The sequence below is a fragment of the Triturus cristatus genome, chromosome 3_2, assembly GCF_964204655.1.
Source record: "Triturus cristatus chromosome 3_2, aTriCri1.1, whole genome shotgun sequence".
In the NCBI taxonomy this organism is placed as follows: domain Eukaryota; kingdom Metazoa; phylum Chordata; class Amphibia; order Caudata; family Salamandridae; genus Triturus; species Triturus cristatus.
In genome coordinates this window covers 345,692,516-345,710,918 of record NC_140584.1, presented here as the reverse complement: position 1 = coordinate 345,710,918, position 18,403 = coordinate 345,692,516, and the positions used below count along the sequence as shown (strand labels likewise).

The following is an 18,403-nucleotide window of genomic DNA, read 5'->3' as shown; positions in this document are numbered from 1 at the left end:
TGCTCTCACTCAAGGAGGCAGAATTGCTACCCGAATTGGGTCGGCTTCTTCTTCTCTTTCTTTATATAAGAATACCAATACTATATTTAGATTTGTGATTGATCAACCCTTAAAATGACCCCAGATTCTAACCACTGTGTAGAATAGGGTTAAATTGGTCCTGACGGATTGCCAACTGATCATTATTGACTCGCCAATGGGAAGAAACATGCTGATCCTTTGATCATTGTGACTGGTTATAGCCGCTAAGTTTTTTAACCAGACAAGTAGACTCACTTATTAAAACCATATTTCGAGGACTACTTGGTCTATCTGAGCACACACTGTTTTACACACATATTCACTCTAACTCACCAATCTACACAAGGGGCCCTACACACACACTTCACATATGCCATTGGGACAAAAGATCTCTGATAAGGTGCACCCTTGTTGTTGCCCGTTGGGCACTGCAGCGTCGGCCTGATGAGCATGCCCTACGATGAATCATGACACCCATCTGGGTGTGTGAGGACTCCTGTTCCTAAGAGAGTGGACCTTCCGTTCCCCTAGATTTTGACCAACCTCATATTCTCTCCTTTTTCTTCTGTAAGGAACTGCATACCCTTGTTGTAAGGCTTGACCTCTAAAGATGCACGTATGCTGGACCTATAGGGGCTCCTGGTCCCCCTCTTTTGTGAAATATTGACAGTAAATAAATAACATGCCAGAGGTTGTTAACGTTTCATCATAAGAACTCCAGAGATGCACCCAACTAACTGGTATCCTTCATACAGTTATGTTATATTGATTTGTATAGCACACTAATCACCTTATCGAGTATCCAGGTGCTTGAGCAGGTGTGTAGGTTTTTGGTATCCAAAGTGCTTATACGAAGAGCCAGGTGTTCAGCTTCTTGCAGAACTCAGGAAGTGAGTAGGTGCCTCTGATGTGTTGAGGGAGGTGGCTTCATCTCTTGGGTGCGATGTAGGAAAATGAGCGACCTCCAGATTTGCTTTTGCGGATGTGGAAAGTGTTTGCGATTGAGAGTGAGGCAGAGCGTAGGTGTCTGGGAGGTTCGTGAAAGTATATGTAGCTGTTCAGGTGTTGTGTAGGGCATTGTATGTGTGCGTAACAAGTTTGAATTGATTGATCTTGTGAATGGGGGGCCAGTGGGTGTGGCGTGTTAGGTCGAATGAGTTTTGCAGCAGTGTACTGGATGGTTCGGGGTCTGTTTAGGAGGAGTTTGGAAATTTCGCCATAGAGTGTGTTGCCGTAGTCCAGATTGCTGGTGATGAGTGCTTGCATGACGGTCCATCTGGTGTTCTGAGGCAACCAATTGGAGACTTTTCGCAGCATGCATAGGATGTGGAAGCAGGAGGTGCACACTGCATTGACTTGATCCGTCATGTTAAGCTGGTCGTCTAGTATGATCCCTCGATTTCTTGTGTGGTCTGTGGGTGTTGGTCTGAGTTCCGATGGTAATCAGTGGGAAAACTCCCTCAAGGCCTATATTTTTTTTATTGTAAGACTAAGTTCAACTTGGGCTCAACAACCAGTTAAATCATTTCAGTAAACTAACATGATAGATTTTTAATAATTATTTTATTATTTTCTTTATATATTTTATTACAGTTAATTTTCTTTCTTATTTCGGTATTAAAGCTTATTGTTAAATATATAGGTCAATAATAGTCGACAATTATTCCACAAAGGATTTAACAATGCATACAAAATACTGTCAAATACAGAAATCCCCAGAAAGAACTACATTCATAAATACCAAACCCATAGACAATATTCATCCAGACACATATAAACTCATACCACATTCACACAGAACACATCTGAGGAAAGGGGAGACTACAGGAAACAAAGTCTCCATGACCAAGGATAATATATGTGTTCAACAGAATCTGAACATTAGGTCCGATGGTAACCAGGTGGAGTCCCAAGAGGAGGTCTAGTTGCCGAAGACCAGTACTTCTTTCTTGTCGTAGTTGAGCTGCAGCCAGTTGGTTGGCATCCAGTCTGGTGTCATGGTCATGCAGTTGGTGAAGTTGGTTCTGGCAGTGGTTGTTTTTGTCTTTCAGGTAGAGGATGACTTGTGTGTAATTGACGTAGCAGTTGACTGCGATGTCTTGTGATTGGATGATGTTGACGAGAGGTGTCATGTATGTCCTCTTTCTTTATTGCCTTTTTTGCCCATTACAGTTCACATTTGCTCTGATCTTGCTGTATCAGGGCAAAATAGAAATTATACTTCTGAATGTTTGTGTAGCTTTGGTAGTTTTCCTGAAGGACAGGAGTGGAAAGTAGATATTGTACAAGAAGCGAACGAGCCTCACTAGACTTTCCTTTATGCTTATCAATGTTTATAATTGAAGGGTGTCCCAAAAAAAGCATGATTTATGTCTTGTGACTAATGTTTACCTGGACTTTTGAGGACATCAATTTCTTTACATTCAGAAATTGGCCTTCCTTTTTTATGTAAAATATGTGAGTTTGTATTAATAGTAGATGTGGTACCCACTCTTAATCTCATTGCAAATCTTCTTCACAGGACTCACCGAATTACTGTGACAAACTTTTGCTTAGGTAAGCATCTGGTGAGCGAAGATGACCTTCTCAAAGATCAGAGAGGTAGCCCAGCCTACATCAGCCCTGATGTCCTCAGTGGTAAGTCCTATTTTAGTTTTCGGGTGTTAGCATCCCTTGCAGTTAACCCTTTAAAAATGTTATGCTTACAGATTCTCATTTCCTTTTAACAAGAGGACTTGCAATCATTTTAATGTGTTAAAAGGTTTAGTTATGTTATAATAATATTTACAAGTGTGGCTACTCCATACTAAGGATTCTTTTCTCTCCTCACCACTTGCCAACGAGACCCATGTTCGAATATTGCCTTGTTGAATTTTGCCAATGCTTTCATGTGTAGTGCAGGTAAACCTATTGTATTTTATCAAGTTTATATACCACTCTTGCCTACTTGCACCCTCTTCAATGTTTCTTGAAAGCAGTTATAGGTTACCAAAGGCAACAAAGTAAACTACTTCAAGAATCCAAGATCCTTTAGTTGAAATTTTCCATGAGTAGGACAAAACATCAGTCTTCACTCTTTCCTGGTATCAATACAAACCTTTTAAATCATAGGCCATGGGAAGAAGGTTCATTCATGGTACATTCCTAAAAGTGTAATACCTCAAGAGACTTGTGTATGATTTTTGATGGATGTGTCTGTTTGGCTGGGCATGATAGAACAGCCTCGCAAGAGGATATGAAGCTGAGCTATATTGTATTGTAATTGCATTTAAATATTGCTTACTACCCCTAACGAGGCATCGAAGCGCTCTTTCGGCGAGTAGCACGTTAATCTGGAACTCATAAAGGATTAGTTGTGAATAAGTATAGTGAAATATGAAATGAATTTGAGTGGTGGACAGGTTAGTGATTTTTATCCTCCAGCCCAAGCTAATTTCCTCATACAATAAATACAATAGAGTGACAAATTTCAACAAAATCTTTTGTTCTTTAATTGGTTCTTAGATCTTTAGCCAACAGGTGTTTCGTCGTCTCAGGGAATCAATCCTGCGACTTCATCAGGGCTACAATACATAGATACTATACATTGTTGTAATGTATTCTTTCATCATTATTACTATTTGCACTTCAAACGTGGTGACATTTGTACCTTGTTAATAGCATTACTCTGTTTAACAGGGTGACTTCTAGGTGGCAACCCATGCACATTTCTAAGAAATATGGTCGAACATTCCTGTTACATGATATACAACGACAAATTTGTGTTTTTTAGAATTCCTTCCAAAACTACCATCTGCTAAGCATTCTCATTGAGTGAAGAATTTAGGCGACCTTGTAGTGACTTACATACAAATGTATCTCTGTATAGTACGTTAGTTTATTTTTTTATGCTGTTGAATATTGCCATTCAAAACTGTGCCTCAAAATAAAGTGACGATGTATATTTCCATATCGTGTAGAACACACTTGTGTGTGAGCACTGTGCAGATCATCCTAGTGTAATTCAAAACGAACAGGAATCTGTTGACTTGTTAAATACAGTGTGTCTAAAAGATATCATAGAGAAATGGGGAAACTCCTTAAGTATTATAATTAGGATATTCCTTTCCAGTCAATTCACATTCATATGTATCAAATAATTAGTATAAAAAATCCTACCTTTCTGCCGGTTATACTTCCGTCCCGGCCTGTATATCTATGAACGCCAGGTAACATGTTAGTCTGTTATTTGATTGAAAAGGATAGTGGAGAGATAGAAGAGGGAAGACTTAGATTTTTTTTTTTTTAGATAATTATTTTAATAAAAAAAGTATTTACATTTTTGGGGTGATCGATAGCAGTAGGAGGAGGCTTGGGATGAGTGAAAGGGAGGTGGAGGAGGAAGAGTCTGTAAGGGTTTTAGAAAGGCTTGTTCAGAGATCTGAGTAGTAAAGAGTTATGAGATGATGCAAGGACGGGTAGAGAATGGAAGAGTCTAGAAAGGGTTAGTTGGGGGATCATAGTAGTGGGATGGGGTTTGGGATGAATGGGAGATTGGAGGTAGAGGATATATTAGAGGTATAGGGTGAGTAATAGGGTAGTGCATTTAGATATGCTGAAGAAAGGTAATAAATATATAGATACATAAGTACATGGTGTGTGTGTGTGTGTGTGTGTGTGTGTGTGTGTGTGTGTGTGTGTGTGTGTGTGTGTGTGTGTGTGTGTGTGTGTGTGTGTGTGTGTGTGTGTGTGTGTGCGCGCATAGTAATTTATGTAGATCAAAGATGCATTTAATAAACTCCGGCTTTCAACAAGTGTTGTACTTAAAATTATTTTTTGAAACCATTTTTATGCTTCTTAGTGCGTAAAGTAGAGGGCACTGAAATTATTATTCTTTGATGGGCAGTCAGTGCCTTCAGGGTTGTAAAAATTCGATCGGAATCTCATGCCAAAAATAAAGCAAGCAACAGGTTTGAGATTTCAGAAGGTTGTGAGTGTTTTTAAGAGCCTTTGTTATTTCCCATTGACATTGAAGATTAGATAAATCCTCAGTCAAGAGGTTCATTGGTAAAACCTCTGTGGTTTGGTGAGAGAGGAGCTTTCTGCTAAGTCTTTCACTTGGTATCTATCATACATATCAGGGAGGACACTTACCTTCCCATCTTGTTGTGTAGGTAGTGCTTGTCACATAATTGGTGGGTAGTTGAGACTGAAAGGGATTGGTTCCACAGGACCTAGCCACAAATTTGTTGTCTCTGTATTTTTTGACCACTTAAATGTGGTGGACAAACTGCTCGTGTCTGCTGCATTCCTTTGTTAGTGTGATTGGTGTGAACGGTTCATCCACAATACTTCCAGGAGGATTTTCGTTTTGAAAAATAATGCCCATCACACACCTAGGATAAAATGCATCGGGCTGTGGCCCTATCCCAGAATCATTCCAGCAGTATTTCTGACAATACTCCACCCCCAATGTCCTCGCCCTGGGGGTGCAGAGTGGAGGTGGGGACAGAATGCCCACTAGGCACAAGCAAACCTGTATGAATAGAAGTGGAGGAAATGGGGGAGATATTCCAGACCCCAGCATGGACCTTAACACTTAAGGGCTTGCAAGTCTTTCTGCGTCCCACCCCTTTCGTCTTCTCGGGGAGGTCAGATTGGGGATAGGACAGAATGCCCACTTACCATTTGGGAAAATTATGAAAATAAATAGTGAGAACAAGGGAAGTTAGGGGTTTAACCCCAGTGCCTATCTTGTAAATGAATAAGTATAGGCCGGTGCTATTTTCGGTCAATATTTCAAATACCAAGACTGCATAGTCTCAATTCCATCTCATTCTTCTTTAATCTGCCACCAAACACTCCTTGCCTCTTTATCTCACTTTAGCAAGTTTTTTCATCCCTGCTTCTTCCCCATTGTCATTGTTTTTCTGTCTTCTTCCTTTTTTTAATTTTTTTTTTTTGTAACCCTTTTGTGGCTTTTCTCTCTTGCTCTGGATCAAAATTTGTTAAGGAATAATTGATCATCATACAAGTAGGCCGTTATTTGCTTGTGTTATATACAACTTTATGTTGGAGGGGAGGGCAGGGAGGGTGGGTATCTCACTCCTACTTTTTCTTCTCTTAGTTCGTCAGTTGGGTGACAGGTGCTCTGCAAGTTTAAAATGGGCAGTTCAGCGTCCAAAGTGCAGGGAGGCAGAGTGGGGGGTAGTTGGGAAATGGGATTGCATGGGGTTGGGGGCTGTGGTTTGTTTATAGGTTTTATTCATTGACAATGCAGACTGTATTGGCGGTTACAGACACAACTTGTTAGATACGATAATGTGTGCACAGTGGGACAAAGATGTTAAACTATTGAGTTGGAATGTTAATGGGCTTGGAGACAAGATAAAGCGTAGTGTGGTTCTCCAGCACATTAAGCGGCAAGCTCCCGATGTAGTAATGTTACAAGAAACACAGTTTGTTGGAAACTCATGCAAAGAAATGCACAGGTACGGGTACACTATGGTAGCTCATGCTGGCTTCACCTCCAGTTCTCGTGGAGTTGGGATTATGATTAAAAAGTCATTCCCTCTCACTGTAACCTCTACTTGGGTTGACGACCGGGGTAGATGCATTGGAATCACCTGGACCTGGAAGGGCTACTCCATCACACTCATGTCAATTTATGTTCCACCGGGACTACAGACCACTACATTCAAAGATCTAAGCGCAATATTGCTGGCGGTACCGGATGGTTTGCTAGTGCTCGGGGGAGACTTCAACTCTGTAGTCTCCAGTACCCTAGATCGCCACACTCCCCGGGTGCTTGGACAGTCATCCAACTGGTTGTCAAACTTCCTCAATGCCATGGGTCTGGTTGATGGCTGGAGGACGTGTCCCCTAGATACAATACAACACACATTCTTCTCTGGCGCCCATGCTAGTCTCTCCCGCATAGACTACATTATTGTCCCCGGACTGCAAATTACCCATATTCATGAAATACGGCATTTAGCTAGAGGAATTTCTGATCACTCCCCGATGTGGGTACATTTAGTCTTCAGTCGCACGCAAGTGGGGAAGATTGCCCCCATCAATTCATGGTATCTCCGTGACCCTAAAATTCGTAAAGAACTTATTAAATCCATTGATGACTTTTTTCAGGAAAATGAGGGCACAGTGGACTCTCCCCAAATATTATGGGAGGCCTTTAGGACAGTAATCCGAGGTCAAGCCCTGTCTCTTATCTCAGGGGTGAAAAAAGACGCACGCAAAGACATTTTAGACGCTGAGACGGAGATTTATCGACTAGAGCAAGACATGGCTGCAGACATTACTCCTGAGGCGATCCACACACTATCTTAAACAAGATGACTATAGGGCGTTGTTGACGGACAGGGCCAAGACCATGGGGAGGGACAGGCAGGGTAGGCTCTATGATCTGGGCGATAAAGCAGGGAAGCTAATAGCGTGGCTGGATAGGAAGGAGTGGGCAAATAGATTGGTCCCTGAGCTTTGTGGCACTGAGGGGTCCCATGTGACAGACCAACAAGGCATTGTTAATCAATTTGCTGAATACTTTCATACTGTTTACACCTCAGCCCCATACAATGAAGACTATTCTACTGCACTCCTAAGAGATATCTCTCACCCCACACTCTCGACTGCAGACCATCAATACCTTGACAGTGGACGAAATATCACTGGCAATACGCTCACTACGTTCAGGCAAGGCGTTGAGCCCTAATGGTATCCCTATCAAACTCTACAAATTGAAGCCAGACAAGTTGGCTCCATATCTAAAGGCTATGTTCGACGAGAGCCGAGAGCGGCAACTGCTGCCGATTGACCAGAGAATAGCCTCTATAATTACCATTCACAAAGAAGGCAAACCCAAAACTCAATGTAGTTCATATCGCCCAATTTCACTCAATGTAGAGCCCAAAATTCTGGCCAAATTGTTAGGTAATCGATTAGTTAAAATTAGAAGTGATTTAATACACCCAGATCAATCCGGCTTTATGCCACACAGAAATACAGCACTGAATATACGCAGGGTCCACGGTGTTAATGGCAGAGCGTCCACCATTCTGGAACAGGTTGCCATTGTCTCCTTGGATGCCACCATAGCGTTCGATACCGTAGAATGGCCCTATCTCTTTGCAACGCTTGTTAAGTTTGGGCCAGGTTTTATCCAATGGGTACGTCTCCTGTATAATGAGCCCATGGCGCAGGTTCTAGTCAACAACAAAAAATCGGCTACTTTTCAACTCAGTCGAGGTACCCTCCAAGGGTGCCCCCTCTCCCTCTTATTATTTGCCTTGGCCCTTGAACCTCTGGCGGCCTGGATCCAGAGGGATCCTGTAATCCGCGGTTTGCGGTGGTCCCCAGACTGGGAAGAATGCATTTCCCTTTATGCAGATGATATTCTGTTGTACTTGACCTCCCCTAGAAGATCCCTGGTTGCAGTGCTTGACATTTTAGCAATTTTTGGCAGGTATTTGGATTCAGTATAAACTGGCAAAAGTCCCTCCTCTATGTTCTAAGAGGCGATCCGCCCCAGATACCACGTGCGTGCCCACTACAAATCGCAGAGGAAGGTTTTAAATATCTGAGGGTCTATGTTTCTCTTGACCGTTCGCTTCGATATACCCGCAATCTTGTCCCTCCGTTGCAGAGGTTCAAACGAGAACTACTACACTGGAAGTCGCTGCCTCTCTTGCTGTTGGGCAAAGCATCTCTTTTTAAAATGTCGCTACCCCGGTTTTTATATGCCTACAAAACTCCCTTAATCCGGTCCCTAACTCCTATTTTCAAGAAATTGAGGGGCTACAGTGAGACCTCTTATGGACAGGAAACACGCGAATTGCGTTTAAAAAAACTAACTCTCAATTGGTACGATGGCGGAATTAGCCAGCCAGACATTAGAAAGTATTATTGGACATCGCACCTAGCGGCTGTCAACCATGGTACCTACGGCAGTCCAGATGACCCAGGATATAACATGGACAGATTGCTCTTTCTGGGGGGGTGACTACAACAGAGTATTATATTCAAAACCAGGTAGATAGCCTCTTACGGGCCCTACAAAGCATTCCGCGGATGTATGGCACGCAGCCAATAGGTCGTTTGGGTGGGGGAAGAAAATTACTCTGACAACTCCGTTGTGGGACTCTCAGATGCTGGGTGATCTTTGGAAATCGAAGGGGTTTGATAAGTGGGACCTAATTGGGATCTCGTGGATTCGAGACCTCTGGGTTAAGGGAGAGGTTAAGTTGTTTGCTACATTACAGAGCAAATATGAATTGGCAGACTGAGCGCTTTCGCTATACACAGGTGAAGCACGCACTACAATCACTCCTGCCAATAGGACTCTGTCCTCCGGACGCATCTCCCCTAGGGGACAGAATACTGGATGGACATCTGCAGGAGAAAACCATTTCCCTCGTATATAAAAAAACGTATTAATAATATGAACTGCCCTCTCCGGGCGTTGCGGGAGAAATGGGTGGGTGACGGTATTGAAATGGACGATGAAGAATGGCAGGAAGCGGTATCCTAGTTGCTATCCCAGCGCGCTTGCGTCTAATACAGCTAAAAATCCTTCATAGAGTCTGTGACGGGGCCCCAACTGCTGCACATGGGAGTCGCTGAAGGGCGAGACTGCAGAAGGGGTTGCAATCAGATGGGTACATTTATCCACATCATTTGGGACTGCACTCATATCCAATCATACTGGGGGAAAATACATGATATATTCAGTGAGGTCCTGGGAATCTCACTCCGCCCAAAGGCACGACGTTGCCTCCTTAACATCTGGGAACCTACTGATTTAAATAACTATCAGACCCAGTGGGCCACCCTGGGTCTCACAATAGCTAAAAGGAACATTGCACAGCTCTGGGGAGCCACAAATGCACCAACAATTACAGACTGGAAAAAAGACCTCGATTGGTGCATGTTCAGAGAAAAATCAGTCTATATAGCCCGCGGCTACCCCCGTAAATGGTCCAAAATCTGGGACCACTGGAACACCTATAGGGGGAATATCTGTAGCCCGCCCCGCGGGATTAATTGTGATATTGCCTCCACCCCATGACTTCCATTATACAGATGTATTCGTTGATGAACACTGTTTGTTCTCGCTGTCAGCATACATGCCAAATCCTGCATACTGTATATAAATGTCAATGATTGTTAATAAAAAAATATGTATTAAAAAAAATTAAAAATTAAGGAAGAATCAGTGCTGGTCTCAGCAGAAATGTTTAAACCTGGAATTGGAGATTGATGAATTACAGAAGCTATCATGATGATGAAATCTGGTCGGGCTCCTGGGTCTAATGGGTTGCCCATAGAATTTTACAAAACTTACGCTCCAATTGTAGCTCCTATTTTGAAAGAGGTATTCTGTGTGGCGCTAGAAGAGGGTAGGTTACCAGGAACCATGCGCGAAGCGCTAATAACCTCGCTCCTGGAGCCTGGGAGATCCCTGCTGTCCTGCGATTCGTACCGACCCCTATCGCTCCTTAATTGTGATACTAAAATACTGGCTAAAGTTTTGGTGATTCACTTGGGCCTGCTGATGCAGCGGCTGGTGCTACCTGACCAGGCGGGCTTCATCCCTAATCGGGCCACGTCGCATAACCTCAGAACCCTGGCTGCAGTGTTACAAGATATTGACCCTAATTGTTCGGCTGTGGCGGTTTTTCTTGACGCCACCAAGGCGTTTGACTCCCTGGAGTGGGATTACTTGCTTGGGGTTTTGGAGCGTATGGGAATGCCTTTTACTTTCCTCAACTGGATACGGTTGCTCTTTAGTCAGCCAGTAGCGTCGTTGCTGTTAAATGGTGCCATTCTTTCCCTTTTGTTGTTTCCAGGGGCACGCGACAGGGGTGCCCTTTGTCCCCGATTTTGTTTGCTCTCGCAATTGAACCATTGGCTGCGAAGCTCCGCCAACACCACAATGATGAGGCATTGATTTACCCCTCTAGACAATTGCTCATTTCGCTATACGCGGATGACATGACATTGTATGTTAAGCAGCCCCAGGTCAATCTGAATCCCATACTACGGGAGATAACTAAATTTGGGGGTCATATCTGGAGTACAAATTAATTGGTCAAAATCTGCTGTGTTTCCCTTAACAGAGAACACCCCGTCATAACAGCTGGACTACCCCCTGATGTGGGAAGCTGATGGTTTGAAATACTTGGGTATCCACATCACTTGGGAAAAGGATGCGTTGATGAGAACAAACTATGGCATGGCCATTGATAAAATAACTGAAAATGTCACCAAATGGTTACGTCTCCCTCTGTCCATGGCGGTAGGATATCCTTAATTAAGATGGTGTTGTTGCTGAACCTTTTGTATCTCTTTGTCAATATTCCACATCATCCGGGGAGTTTTTTTTTTAACACACTTGGAACCCAACTCACAAGGCTCATTTGGGGCGGTAAGCAAGCACGCCTCAATCTACACACGCTCATGCTACCATACCACCAAGGAGGGTACGAAGTTCCAGATTTTGAATTTTATTACTATTGTGCACAGGCTCACTTTGCCACCTACTGGTTTCATCCACCGCCCTTTATGCCGCATTTGGCGGTTGAGGACAGCTATATGGCTCCGATCCCGCCGTCCGGTTATCTGTTCACTGAAGTGAATGAGAGGGCTCGTGATCCATCCACTGTGGATTGTACTATACTAGCCTGGCACTGGATAGCCCGCAAGCTAGGGAACCCTATGCTATATTCACCCAGGATGTCGTTGTTGCGCAAGCCCCTGCTACGAGTCACGTGTGAAGGAATATGTCGCCAGATGCTCGATGGCCTCCAGTATTTCACATGGGGTGACCTGTATGTGGTGGGACAGTTACGCTCAAAGGAGCAATTTTTTTGGAGCACGTATGCCCACAATTATGGACACGTTTTTATATACCAGACTCTGACAGAGTATTAAGGCAGTGACCCCAGACTTCCCCGCAGAGCCAGCTACACTAGCCCCTTTGCATGCTTTTTTGCAGAAAGATCCTCCCCAACACGCTATATCTCTACTGTATAAGCATGCCCAGAGGGCGGAGCCCACCTGCCAGAAGCGAATGGGATAGTGATTTAGATTCCCTGCTGACCGATGACCAGTGGGAACTTAGCGGCACGCAGACCGCGGCTATTACCAGTAACAGTAGGCTGCGCCTTATTCATTTTAAGTTTCTACAACAATTGTATTACTCCCTGGCCAAGCTTTATAGACTTCGCCTTAGAGATAATGATCAATGTGTGCATTGCAGATGGGAGGGAGCGGATTTTTTTCACCTGGCATGGAGCTGCCCTTTGGTGGCAGAATTCTGGATATAGACGTTCGATGGTTTATCGGGTATGATAGGGAACCGGGTGCAGCCCTGCCCTCTACTAGGCCTCCTTGGATTGATTCAAGCGGTTAATACAAAAATAAAAAATTTCTGGCAATGGGGCTGCTATTGGCAAAACTGCAAGTTGCATGTAGATGGGGGAGGGGTCGGGCCCCCAAGTTTAAAGATTGTATTCAATCGATGACCACCTGTCAAGGGCATATGCATGAGTATGCCGATCTCCTGCCCACTAAATCACGCCCGAAGGATATTTGGGGCCCTCTGACCTCATACCTGACAGAGCTGGCGGCGAGGAATGATGAGTTGGACGGGGAGGGTAGCTCAGGTCAGCTAGTGAGGTCGAACCTGCTTCCAGATGCTTAACCCTGCAGGAGGGACACCCTGGGAGATGATTCTTTTCCTTGCCAGGTTACCTGCACTGAGCTTATGGATTGTGTATGTTGCCCATTATTCTGGTTGTATACGGTGGATGTCCTTGCACACTAGGACGGGGGGAGTTTACACATGGAAGCCATGAGTATTTTAGGTGGTTTTGACCTATGCACGTTCTATGATAAAGGGAGGAATATGTCAGATGCCAATAGACTGTGCCGATTGATATTGAACTGCAACATGAGACTACCGAGACTGCATCGACACTAGTGAGGGGCGGGTGGGGGGAAGTTTGCTACATGTTTAATCTGGTACGGGAAGGTTTTTTATCCAACTGACCTGATGTGTACTATGCTTTGGCGTTTTCTATCACACTGATGTAACTGGATTCTCAATAAAGGTTTTTCAATTTTTTTAAAAAAAATAAGAAATCAGTGCTGGTCCCCGACCTTGAGTGCTGGCGAGCCCCACCTGAAACAGGCTCAAATTCTGCATTGTTTCCTCCCACTCCCTGACACTGGGGGGCAGAAATCTACTGGGACCTACAGCATTCTCATTCTTATGGCAAGCTAGAGGAAATTTGGATTAATTTGGGTGAAGTTTTGATTAATGAACTGGCAGAGAGGGGAGTTGATCTCAGTTACCTCTCACTTATCATAGTGAATTGCTGCATTTTTCGCCCTCTGGGTTAGCAGGCAACCCTACCAATCCTGGATCGTACTACGTTTTCTTACCCGAAAAGCCCGCCAAAGGGAGAACGCTGGATAAAATTATACATTTTCCCCACATTTATATGAGAGCAAAGTTATAGAGTGTGCATGGTATCTACAAAGTTCCTGCCGCTCAGCGCTCTCCCACTTTTCCTGATAAAAATGCTACCCAACTCGTGTTGGTGGGCCTATAGTCAGAGACAGGAACAAATTAAAACTATGGCCATATGAAGTTCATGTAGTCTTCTCATTGTTCTTGGTTTTGTCCTTCCTAGTCTCAGGTAATTGTCCCACCACACAAGTGGGATACCATTTCTATGCTTAAGAGGTGGTTCATACACCTAGTGATTGAACGTTATTAACACATTATTTTCTCGAATATTTTCCTGTTAGCAGACCATTCATCACTAGATTTCTGGCCTGCCTGCTATCATAACATTTGAGAGTCCATTGCCCAACAATTCAAAACTAATCGGGGCAATCAGCAAAGTCTGTCAGGCCTTCAAATACATGGGGTGCAATTATAGTGTTTAAAGGAAAGCAGACATGTGACTGCAGTCCCTTAGCTTATATTCATAGAAAGCTCGCCGGATTATATTGGAAAGGTGTTCTTGCTCATCCTTGGGCCTGGCTGTAGAGTCAAAATTCCTTGTTTGGCAAGGAGAGCTTTATTTATTTATTTACTTGAGTTTTATATAGTGCTGGCTAGACCCGTAGGTATCGGAGCGCTTTACATGAGACGAGTTACATCGGTTGCAAATTGCTCATTGTTACAGAAGGTACATCCGTTACAGGTTACATCCGTTCAAGGCGTGTAGAAGGGTAAGGGGTAATGTAAAAGGGTAACTGGTAGGGTGATTAATCGAAGCAGGCAGTAAGGATAAATAAAGCAGGCAGGGAGAGCGAAATTCAGGGGAGAGGTGAAAGGGATAGGGGGAGGTAGGCAGAGAATGACGGAGGGAAGAGGTGGGGCCTGGGGGGTAGCAGACAGGGGGTGGAGACGAGGAGGTAACTGTGTCTGACATCAGGCTGGGTGGGAGACTGCTCCCTGCGGAGAAGGGATCATTCCCAGTCCTCCGTTAAGTGTGATTCTCTTGACGCGGTGGACTCTCTCAGCGGGCTCGCTGAGACCCCAGGGCATAGATGCTGGATCCCTCCCCAACAAGGGGGCACACTCAGAAGACTGAAGACTGAAGGTGGGGGAGGGGGTAGAAGACCCAGCGTGAATAAAGTGTCCGACAGGCTAGGATACGGTTCGCAGTTTAAAGGTGATCAATCCCCATCCTTCACTATGTGTGACACCCTTATCATTGTGGACTCTCTCAGAGGGGTCTCTGAGACTCAAGGGCAAAGATGCTGGATCCATCCCCAACAACGGGAGTAGGAGTGCTTTGGACAAGGGCTTACTTAGGAAGCTCGTTGGCTAGACCCGGAGGAAACCGAGCGCTTGACATAAGCGATTACACAAGTAACATAAGCGTAGATGCAGATTGCATAGAACAAGAAAAACATCGGAAATGAGGCGGAGCAAGGTGTAAACAATATGAAAAGTAGCAATAGAGTAGAGGGGGGAGGGAATAGGGCAGAAGCAATCATTAGTTTAATATCAAATTCCGCAGATAAACAGTTATAAAGTTACATCAGTTATTAGAGAATAAAACATACCATAGAGAAAACCGAGTTATAAAATTACATCTGTAGCTAGGACATTAAATTAAATAGAGACCAAGTCCTGTAGAGCATGGAGGGGGTGGAGGGTTAGTAAAGAGGTTTTCATGAAGATCTTTACTACAGGGGATATCAAAGAAATAGTCCGAGTATGAGAGTCTACAAACCGGCAGGGGGCCGGTGATAAGACAACAACTAATGCCGTACATCATCGCTAAGTTGTGTCGAAAAATAAATGGCGAGGATCTGATAGGGTCACAATGGTGATTCACCATGACCAAAACAAGTAGTGAAGGGTGTAAGAATCGTTAAAAAGGGGTTGACTAAGCGGCACAGGCTGAGAGCAGTGGCAAGAATCGATCAAGGGGATCTGTCGTAGACGCTAGATGGGGGCTCCAAGTCGTGAGCCCCAAATAAACTTGAACAAAATGGCGGGATTGCAGGAGAGACGGAGATCAGGACACAGTCATTACGGAGAAACACAAAGTCACAAAGGAAATATACCCCGGGAGCAGGGCTGAAATGTGGTAGCCACCAGATTTGGCGGGAGGAAGGCTGGAGGGCACTGAAGTTATTGTTGGGACATCGTCGACAGGGGGATGATCCGGAAGGGGCTGCGGTATGCCAAGCAACAGAGGTCGGGTCCGGAAGGTAGGCAAGTCCATGGCTAAAACGCGAGACCGACCGCACTCACCACAGGCTCTGGTTTCCAGCCATGCATCACACCGGAGCGGCTCCTCACAGGCTGCCCGCCGCAATCACCACTCCTTCCGGTCCCTCACCACCGCCGGCTGCCCTTCACCAAAAACCTCACCACTCGCCTCACTGTGACGGGGGAGCCTCCATTGAGTAGATCCTCCGCAGTAGACCAGGCATAAAGGCTGAGACCAGATGGTGGGTGTGGGGCTGAAAATCGGGAGGCGTCGCGGGGCATTCCGGGCAGGGTCCTCAGAGCAGATCAAATCAAGAGGTCGAGTCCAGGAGGGGGGAGGCGGTCGGGGGGGGGGGGGAGGAGCCGCCAGCTCAAACTAAACAGCGGCCATGTTGGCAAAGGCTCCGTGGGCACTCCCTCATGAAACTTGGAGGGTGCAAAGCAGGCCACCTGGATCGTTCTTGGGGTCCGCAATGCGTGGAAAAATAGGTCAAATCCTTGAGGAGGGTGGCGGTCGGATGAGGGAGAGCTGCCAGCTGGATGGTAGAAGCTCCGTGGGCACTCCCTCGAGAAACTCGGCGGGTGTGCAGCAGGCTACCCGGATAACTCCAAGAGGAAATGAAGGCACCAGAGTGCAGGCACAAGATCAACCATAGGTTGGGAGGCAGAGGGGGGAAGAGAGACATTTTTTTTCAAGCAGCAGTTCACAAGTCTTTGGTCAAGCTTTTTCTTAAGTGTTCCTCCATCACTAGTGGCTGCTGCATCCTCCAGTCCAGCTACTAAAGCATAGACTGTTGACAGTAGCTTATTTTGGATGGACACTTCTAACCCCAATATGTGTCACTGTTGGAAACCCCCAGATGCCACACTAGAATCATGTACTTTCACAGCAGTGCTCTACACTGCTAAGTGATGCTGTGCGACTGTCTCTGCTTAGTTCTGTCCTAGAAGTGATGGGCTGGGGCCGCATATAAGTGCTATCCCTGCACGTCGAAGTCTATTCCTTTATTTACACACCTTTAAATGCAAATCTGGAGCTCAACTCCAGTTTTTTTGTTAAATTGACAAAAGAATTTCTGCACAACATTGAAGTCCAGTGTGCAAGCAAACGATATCCCCACGTAAAACTGCAGGATTCAAATTGTGTTGCTACTGTCAGAAACTGATCGGTGACTGACCTACATGAGATGTGCCTTTGGTGTTTGGGCTCGGATCAGGACTCCAAATTGTGTCAAGAATTTTCTCTCTTAAACCCAAAGGCACTCTGGGACCATGAAGCGAAGCTGTACGTTGGCATCAGAAAAAGCCATGCAAGTCCTACTGCCATGTTGCGCATTTTTGGCACTCTGCTTGTTCCCTCTGGTGTGCCTTCAGAACTGTTCTCTGCCCCATCTTTGCCTTTCTAACTGGCCTCAGCTTCTGCACCGACCGTGTTTCTCCCCTGGTCCCTTCGACACTGTTCCTGATACCAGCGGCACCGTAACGCGACCCTTTGCCAATGTCTGACTTTGAGCCAAACTCGTCTTGCCCGAACTGAGTTTGGGTCCTGTCTTCATTCAAACATACCCACTTCCTATTCAGTCAGATTCAGATAAGGCAGTGCCTCTACCTCTGATGGATACACCCTTAGTTGCTCCTCCACCTTTCCGTTTTTAATTCTGATCAGAGTTTGCTGCTTCTCGGAGATTACAATGGAGATGATGGGCTGATTTTCCCCCACATTATGATCATGATGATTTTTTTTTCATTTGGACTCACAGGACACCAGTGGGCTTGATACCTCCCCTGATATTGGGTTGGTTTTCCTCCCTAAGCCACCAACATAAAAAGTGCTGCCTTTGCAGCAGTGGTAGATGTGCTTCTGAGGATCTTCTTTCTGTGGAGGTCAGGACTAAAAGTTCGTACTGAAGTTTTACAGTCTGGGCAGGCTTCCTTTAGGTCCTTAGAGCTGTTCATCGAAGTTCTGATACATTGAAGGGCACCTGGTTTAAGCATTTGTTTGCTGCAGGCGAGCAGGCTAACAGCAGATGTCTAAAACCAGTGCCTGGCAGCCATGATTTTTTTTATTCAAACACCCAACTACCAAAAGTCTTGTGGTCTTGGCTTCCATCAGCAAGATTAATCCCAGTTCAATTGCTATAATTACCTGCATACCAGTAGTCTGAGCAAATTGAGGCATTTGCGCGCCCTCTGGGACATGGTCAGCTATATCTTCCTGGCAGTCCCAAAAGTGTTTAAGGCCTACCTTGCTTGGATTCATCCTTTCTATTAAAGATGGTATGCGAGTTTGTCTGGCCTGGACACTACCAATTGTTTGAGGTGAGCTGTCAGCACTAACGTGGTGCTCCGTCACCACCATGGTTGAGGTGCACATGCTTTTCTGGTGTTTTGCAGGCATCCCTTATGGATATGCCTTTTGATGGGATCCTACCCTATAGTGCTTCAAAGAAAGCTGGGCCACTGTGCGCACCACTTTCAGTCCTTCCAAGGATACTTCAGAGGTTTGGTGTACAGTCAATACCGGGTCCTCAACCCCTGTCCTCATGCATCCTGCTTGTCAATTCCCCAGGTGGGATATGCGGGCTCTGCAGTGAAATCTGGAGTTACTTTGGGCCCAACACCAGAGAAACTGACTGCTATCATTCA

The 18,403-nt window shown here is 45.1% G+C and overlaps 1 protein-coding gene across 1 annotated transcript in view; it reads left to right on the top strand.

The window, feature by feature from the left end:
* The window catches only part of STK40 (serine/threonine kinase 40), a 353,634-nt gene that overhangs the window by 239,582 nt on the left and 95,649 nt on the right, over positions 1 to 18,403 (top strand). Inside the window, exon 8 of the mRNA XM_085647845.1 lies at positions 2,543 to 2,658. Within this exon, the coding sequence (XP_085503971.1) occupies positions 2,543 to 2,658 (116 nt within the window). The remainder of the gene's footprint in view (positions 1 to 2,542; positions 2,659 to 18,403) is intronic.